At 40.8% G+C, this 8,741-nt stretch overlaps 1 protein-coding gene across 3 annotated transcripts in view; it reads right to left on the bottom strand.

The window, feature by feature from the left end:
- Window positions 1-8,741, bottom strand: part of SEPTIN7 (septin 7) — a 38,279-nt gene that overhangs the window by 5,896 nt on the left and 23,642 nt on the right. For 2 of the 3 annotated variants that reach the window (XM_028749630.2, XM_077916515.1), the window contains one exon: window positions 1,605-1,625. The exons of the other annotated variant lie outside the window; for it this stretch is intronic. In XM_028749630.2, coding sequence (XP_028605463.1) covers window positions 1,605-1,625 — 21 coding nt within the window. The remainder of the gene's footprint in view (window positions 1-1,604; window positions 1,626-8,741) is intronic. 3 annotated transcript variants of the gene reach the window in all.

The raw sequence follows: 8,741 nt of genomic DNA, 5'->3' as shown, positions 1-8,741 counted from the left end.
GATTCCATTTAAAACAGCTAAGGCATGACAGGAGGGATTCATCAGCCACAATGAGACAGCTCTTCTGTTTGCTGTGGATGTGGTAATAGGAAGCACCGGTTTCTCAGTAATTCCACATCAGCCTGGAGGCTAAGAAACTGATGGGGAATGTCTTCTTGAGCAATTTTGTAGTGGCCACTCTACTGTAAGAGTCCTTAAATTCTTCATCTGGTCAATACAGATTACTGTATAAGGAAACAACTTCAAGGAGCTAGAAAGAAGCAGCAAGTGAATTCAAACCAAGTTTACGAAGGACGGTGAATGGCAGGGCTGAGCTTAAGAGTTATAAAAGAAGCTAGAAAGGAAGACGATGTGAAGTTAGGAGAACCTAAAAGCAAATGATCATTTCATGGAAGCAGCCTCCATGAGTTCACATGTCTGAGGTTCTGCTGTAATATAAGTTAAGCCACACCCAATGTTTATTTGAAAGATTTTGTACTTTTATCCAATGATGAAAGGGACAAGAAAATTAAAGAACTAATTAAAACCAGTCCTGCTGTGAAGAATTTGCACATGGAGAGAGAGAATACATGGTGTAATCTATTTCAATGCAGCTACTACGGTTAACTTATATTAATACAGAAACAAGCCCTCTCCATGGAATATATCAGGATGCCTATTATCATCACTAAAAGCAAAAAAGGATTTCAATAAATGGAATTTTATTGCAAGGTTGCATGTTTACGTATTTGTCCAAATAAATGCTGTTTTTAAATGCACACACTGAATATAGATGTTTCCAGTGCATTTAAATATGAATAACCCCCCCTCCCCAGTTCAAAAATGAGAGCAAACCTCAGGAACTACTCAAACAGACACCCAACACTATTTGAGTGTTATGTTCCAGAGAGGACACTTGACCTGGTGAGTGTCTCTGGTTCTTTAATGCTATGGAAGATGGAAATGAACTAGGCTGTGCCATGCTTGAACGTGGAATCTCTCAGAGCCAATCTGTTCCCTGGAAAAAGAGGGTTTAAAGGCAGACAGCTAGGGGCATGCCATGTCCAAACAGGATGCAATACCACCCAATTCATCAATCACTACTGAGGGGAATGGGTGCATGTGCCTAGCTGACATTCATGCCATTTTGACTATTCTCTCTGGAACACAACATCTAAAAAGAATGAAATCTGAACCTCTGCAAGCTACTGATATGATATATCTACATTTTTGCCTTCTTTATCAGCGCTCTGATTTGATAATTTTGGCACTTTCAAATGCCGCGGTAACCAACTGCAGCTTCAGAGGAAAGAAATGAAGCTAACAAGTTCTTGAGGATAATTTCATATACAATCAATCACTGTGCTGAAAAGAAGCAAATTATGAGGATTTCCTATCCAATTAACTGCTAAAATGGTCTTCTGCTCTGTGAATAAATGTGCTCTCACAGTAGATGTCACTAAAAATATTTAACTTTATGTTAGGGAATTTTATAATAAAACATTAAAAGCAAAACAAATGCAATCGCTGAAAATAAAAGTTTTGAAAATTACACTCAACATTAAAAGCCTTTTTTGTTTTAATCCTTGTCTTAAGTCTTTTGAAAAATTTAAATGACCACTTACATGCCTTCAACTGTGTCAAATCTAAAAAACAAAAAATACAGAAGCTTAGCATGCTCAAATAAAACCACAAAAATAAAAAGCAATAATTAAAAAGCAAATTCATTATGGATTTGAAGCTACTTTGGTTTGTATGCTCTCCAGCAGCAAGATTTCCACTGTAAAGTGACAGGTTGTTAGTTAAAGCTAGTTAAGTTTTTTGTTTTCAATAGTCTGTTAGTTCAAGTGCTTTACACAATTAATGCAGACCTGATGTGCAAAGCTTTTTACCTGTGTTTGTGTGCAAGGAATAATGCATGCTCTTTAGATGAAAACTTAAATATTTTAGTGACATTTGCTTAACTTCTCAAAATAAACACCAATTCACAACTGTCTCAAGGCCTACTGCTGCTAGTATGCATGGTTAAAATGGTCAATAGCACCATTTAACTCGCCAGCAGAGGTCTCAAAAGGCTTCTCTGGAAAATATTTACTATAATTAAGATCAGATGATAAAATGGCAACTGTAAGAGTCACTCCACTCTCTGCCTTGTATTTCAAAGATTCTTCCAGGTTTATAAACCATTCAAACTATTTCACAGATTACTTCTAAGTTCTAATATCATAGCTACTCTGGAATTTCTGAAAGGGAAAAAAATATTTTGATTCCCCCACCCAAAAAAATAGCTCAACCAGAACAAGGTAGAAACCATCTAACCTATTCAAACAATGTCCCCATTTGTATGATCATATCTTGGCTTAACAAAATGAAGCCCCTTGCAACTGAACAAACCAAGAAGTCTTCAGTTAAAAAGTATTTCCTATTTCCTGTCCCAGCTGCAGAAGCCAGATAGGACTGTTTTAGGTAGGTGCTGTTGCACTGACGCAACACTACTAGGTACGTCACAGCTAGATACAAAACAAGATCTGTGAGCAAGGAGGAGTTGGCAAGCTTAGATAGCAATTTAACTTCGACACCAGGATGAGAACTATTTGTTGCATTGGCACAACACTGACTAAAAAAAGCTCAAAAGCATTTTCAAGAATTTATACATGCGGGTCCCGCTAGCTGAATGCTTGTTATCCAAAATCTCAGTTACCTGAACACAAATAATTATACCCAAACCTAGCTACACAAATGGCTGATTCAGGTAGCTGAACAGTCAAGAGTTGTCCCAATTCCTTACTTGCTTGTGTTTCGCTGGTTGGCAGAGCGAGAGTGGACAAATCAGTTTTTCCTTTTGTTTGGCTTTTGCCAATTGGCTGCAGCAATTTCCGGAAGGAAGCAGGAAGGCACAAATCACGGATAAGAAATGTTCCCATAGGAAATAATTAAAATTGGCTTGATATGTGAATGCCCACCTAACCAATTATCTCCTGAAAATGCACTGTGTTCAGAAAACGGGACCTGCATGTGTCTTAAATCATGTCTCATATGCTCACTGCTGCTCTCTAAATCTTAATGGTTAAGAGATTCAAGTCCTGTAGAGCTATGAAAAAACTCCACCCCGATCTGCTACCTCAGAAGAGAGATCCCATTCTCCACAGCATGCACAAGGACAGAGTCATCGTGATCATAAGATACAAGAAACAACATCAAACAGTTTGCCAGCACCACTTTATCAGATATATGACTCCTTCCCTAGCTGAAGTCATCTGAAGTTGCAGTAAAAGCTAAGTAAATGAAAGCTTGTGGATCCTGTCTAATGTACCTTACAGCTGTTAGACTGTAAGGGAGGGCAGAAATTAAATGAGGAATGTCCTACATAGTAGTTGCATTCTGCTGAACCTTAACATTAGTTATACAGTCATACCTCGGGTTGAATGTGCTTCGGGATGAGCGCGTTCGAGTTGCGCTCCGCAGCAACCTGGAAGTAACGGAGCGCGTTACTTCCGGGTTTCGCTGCTTGCGCATGCACAGACGCTCAAAATGACATCACGCGCATGCGCAGAAGCGCCAAAACGTGACCCGCAGACACGGGTTACGTTTGCTTCTAGGTGCGAATGGGGCTCCGGAACGGATCCTGTTCGCATCTAGAGGTACCACTGTACTGAGTTGCTGACTGCATATAGAGTATTAGATTGCATCACTGTAAGTAGTTATCTTAGCAGGATTACATGTTTCTTCTTCCTAGCTTTTAATACCCTTTGATATTTAGTTTTATTAGAAAATATTTATAGGCTGCCTTTAGGAGCCAAACTCTCTCTCAATGCGGCTTGCACACAATTAGAAATTCAACAGTAATAAAATAAAATCCAAAACGTTCACTGTAACCACATTAAAAAAATATTATTATTATTATTATTATTATTATTATTATTATTATTATTATTATTATTATTTCCTTGCAACTCAGCAACTGATTTAGAACCAAAGCAGTATTAACAGATTCAGCAGCCAAAAGAAGAATAGTAGCAAGATGGAAAAAGTGGTTTGCCAGGACTTTATGAAAATCTGTAGCGTGGGAACACCATGGCTGACAACTTGGCTGATTTTGGTGGTGGTCAAACAAGGAAAACCTCTGCCCCTGATTGTCCTGTGTGGGCAGGTTGGTGTGGGCAGAGGCAGTCTTTCAATTAACTCAGACCCAAAGGCTTTAAACGCTAAAACCAGCACTTTTAATTGGCCCCCAATATGCACAACATGGTTACCTGGCTTGCTTCACACTTCTTTGAGATGTAAAGCAGAACTGGAAGCCCAGCCTAGACAGCTAAACGATGCAACAAACAGTGTGGGCTTTATGGCATCACCACTATGACATTATTTTCGGAAATTTCACAATGTATTGCAACCATTGTTCCCTTTGAAGCGCTCTGAACATTTCAAGGACCATGGGAAGCGGTCTCATGCTGTCAAATCAAACGCTTTGCTTCGTTAGTATACTGATCAAAGCAATGCAGAGAAAAGCAACACACCAGGAAAGGGACAATTTCCCTGAAATTATTATTTAAGGTAGCCGAGAACTATTCAACTACAACCTTGTTAACATGTGAAGATGCTGATCAAGCAGAAAGCATGGTATAGGCTTCCAGGTCCAGAATATGAAGTCATTTTCCTGAGATCTGCAACGAAGTGTAGAGCAGAGCACAGGGATGACTCTCCCTGTGCATCTTTCTACTCAAGATTCAAGCAACATCTGGAGGGCTATATGTTCCCCATCCCTGTGTTAACAATGCTTTAGCATTATGAGAATGAGCTGCTGAAAGCCTCAGCATCGTATCCTCCTCCAATGAAGCCAGATGGACTTCAGAAACTTTCACTTTTCAAACCAATTTAAGTATGATCTAAAAAACAACAACAATGCAACATGCTTGGGAGGTTCCAACTTCATGGGAGAAATGTGAAATACTATTAGAGTTTGTTCATAGTGAAGCAGCATAGATTGTGCACAGGTGTAATTTACACTATGATTTATGTTTCAAAAAATATACTGCGGACCAAAATATACTTGAGAGTCTGACTCCCAACTTCTGAATGGCACAGAAATGTTAACTCTCAAAAATGTTTAAGTTTGTATTTGGGCACAGGACTAATGCCAGACCCTTTAATGGTCTTACCAGTCATCTTCATTGATGAAGAAACCATTGCAATTTCAGAACTGTATAAACTTAACTTAACCTTCCAAAAATTGATGTATGTTGCTTTAAAATAACTCCGAGAAGAGAAGTGAGGGTCCTCATAAAATTCAGAAACCAATAAATTTGAGTACTTTTTCCCAAAAGTGGGATGAAGAAAAAGCAAGGGACGAAGTCCATTCGGTGATGAAGCTTCAATTAATTTCCCCACTTTCCTGACACTGTGCATGAAGAAACTGCATGGGCTTGTTTGGTTTGACAGCTCCAAGAAGATAAATTCATTCATTCATTTATTTATTTACGGCTATTAGCCCATAAAATATGTACAAACATAAAAGCACAGAGGTATAAAGACCGATATATCCAACAGCAGAAGGTGAACACCACGATGCAAGGGAGGGTCATTGAGCAGAGCCAAATAACAGCTTGGGGCCCAGAGAGCTCCAAGGGACGGTTCTCAGAAAAGGAAAACTGAAGACGAGATCCGACATGCACTCTCATCATAACTGTCCGATTAATTTTTGATGTTGTTGTTGTTGTTTGGTGATTTTTGTGTGTGAGATAACCGCATTCAGGAATCTCGCCACCTGCAGAGTTACAGAAGGATCTGTATCCTGCAAAAGCAGTGCGGCGTGTGACTCCACAGGCCTGCCAACCAAGCGCAATAAAGCAGGGCCCAGGAATTTAGTCCTGGCTATGCTATGTAGGGGACAGTTGAACATTATATGTGGAAGAGATTCAACAGTTTTCCCATCACACACGCATAGCGGAGACACCAAACCCTTGGAAAATCTGTGGCTCAGCAGGTTCGATGGAAGAACATTGAACCTTGCACGAATAAAAGCAAGTCGGTGTGGTACAGATGAAAGAGATGACATGTATGATGGAAGGCCAGGTGGTGGGGTTATTCCATGATACCTGGGGGAGCAGACACCCCCGCCCCTGGCGAGGTTGTGTTGATTTTCAATGTCTGCTAATCTTTGCTCGATAAGGCTTTTGGCTGAGCGTAAGTTCATCTTTAAGGAGTCCGCTGGGGAAATTCCGATGCTCAGAAGTTTGGCATGGATTTTTCCTACCCACGGATTGACAAAGTCGTCCCGCCAGAGGCACTGAAAAAGGTAATGGTCAGGAAGCCTATGCCAGCTGGACAGCCAATAGCCAAAGACTCGCTTCCAGATGACAGTCTCCAATGATGCAATCCTTAGCTCCAGACGTATGGCTGCGTTGCTCACACACATGGGGAGCTTCAGGAGGCGACGGAGGAACTGATTCTGCAATGTCCCCAGCAATGTTAAATTGGACCCTGGGGCCCAGAGCGGGGCAGCATAACAGAGGGTGGAAACCACTTTTGCGTGGTATACCTTCAATGCAGAAGGGATGTGGGAGGCTCCGTCGGCCGCAAAAAATTGGAGTAGAGTATAAAGTATTGTTTTCCCTTTGTTTAGTAGATACTGTATCTGTGGCTTCCAGCTTAGGTTGTAGTGAAAAAAGACTCCCAGGTATTTAAATTTGAAAACCTGTTCTAATTGGACTCCATCTAACTTCCAGCTGTAAGTTTTCCGAGACCTGGTAAAGACCAGGACTTTAGATTTCCCATGATTAATTGTCAGATGGTTGAGTTTGCAATAAGCCTCAAAAATCTTTAAAGCTCTGCATAAACCGACTCTGGAGTAGGAAAAGATCGCTGCATCGTCGGCATATAGGAGCAGAGGGCAGCGAAAATCAGCTAGGCGGGGGGCATGAATGTTGGCTTGAGACTCATTCAGAAAGAGCTTCATATCACTAATAAACAAGTTGAAGAGGAGTGGGGCCAAAATGCAGCCTTGGCGCACACCTCTATTTATTGGGACCTGGTTGGATAGGTTTCCCGCCGGTGTGAGTCTCACTCTAGCTGACGACCCGTGGTGTAATTGGGTTATAAGCCATAACAGCCTTCTATCTATGCCCCATCTCTCTAATTTCTTCCATAGACAATTTCTTGGGATACTGTCGAAGGCGGCCTTTAGGTCTATGAAAGCGACACATAGGCGCCCCCGACTCGGGGCTGAATATTTCCTGGCAAGATGATACATAATTACCATATGGTCAGTGGTCGAATAATTGTTCCTAAAGCCCGCTTGCTCATGGCCAATCAAATTTGAGTCGTTTGCCCAATGTGACAACTTAGACAGCAAAAATTTTGCATAGATTTTCCTCCTCAGCTGGCTATCCTGCAAACCTACTTGAGGGAGCACAGAAGACAGACATGTGCCAGAGAGAAAGCCAAAATTAACTTTTGAGCAAACATAAAAGTTCACTGAACTTAATGGTTGGGGGACAAACTTTTAGATTGTCAATAGGTAAAAACTGCAATTACTTTTGCATCTCTCATCATCTTCAGTTTGCATGTATATGGGAGCCAGATATTGCTGAACTTATTTCTACAGACAGCACCTTCTTACTGTAAGTACCAGAAGAAAAACAACTACCCTGTTGTAAGTTTAGTTACTAGAAATAGTCTCTACAGTAAAACAACTGTGTTACATTAATTACCTAATGCATCAATTGGAATATACTGGGTTATATAGAGATATATATCCTACAAAAATAAATCTAAGAAGCACACACAGTTTATTGTATGAATATAATACTTATTCAACTAGTCCCCATCAGAAGAGTAAAAGTCCATAAATACTTTCTGTGCACCTTAAGCTCAATTTAAGTATATTTCATTCTATTTGTACTCTTCTGCACCATGAACTGTGTAACATAAAATTCCTTCTACCTTTCAGAAACTTTAACCATGAAAATGTGTTTATATACCAGAGAGGAGGACACAATTTAATTTGCAAGTGAGGCAATAGCAAGGACATATAGATTCTTCTTACAGATAATGAATAGCAATGGGAACCAGATAGAACCCTGCTGATGGCAATACAGTATAGATTGGAAGTCAGTTAATGGCAGTACTACGTACCCATATATCGAAAAATGTAGCTGCTCAATTATATAAAATCGACATGCAAACATTCCCATAATTGTCTGACGTGAGCCCACCAGGCAAATAAAACTGCCTCAGCTGCCAAATTCAGGCTGGAAGCTACACTAAAAGCTTCATGTCAGCCAAGCGTACCTGAGCCTATGGTGCGACCAAAGACTATTATGTTTCCTATGAAGAAAATGTACTTTGTTGACAATCCTCCCTCAACCATCAGGCACCAGCTCAGCTGACCGAACAACATCAGGTATGTTTCCACCAGCTCAGCTGACAGAACAACAACTTTCTACTCCTGCTGATATTACAAAAACTAAAAACTTCTGCTCACCCATTATTTAAAAATATTACGACCGTTGACTGCCAGCGAAGATATTTTGTGCTTCTATCCTGCGGGTGTTGCTGGGGTCTAAACCACAGAGCCTAGGGCTTGCTGATCAGAAGGTCAGCGGTTCAAATCCCCGCGACGGGGTGAGCTCCCATTGCTCGGTCCCTGCTCCTGCCCACCTAGCAGTTCAAAAGCACGCCAAAGTGCAAGTAGATAAATAGGTACCGCTCCGGCAGGAAGGTAAATGGTGTTTCCGTGCGCTGCTCTGGTTCGCCAGAGGCGG

This window comes from Podarcis muralis, chromosome 12 (genome assembly GCF_964188315.1).
Source record: "Podarcis muralis chromosome 12, rPodMur119.hap1.1, whole genome shotgun sequence".
Lineage (NCBI taxonomy): Eukaryota > Metazoa > Chordata > Lepidosauria > Squamata > Lacertidae > Podarcis > Podarcis muralis.
This window is presented reverse-complemented; position numbering and strand designations above follow the sequence as displayed.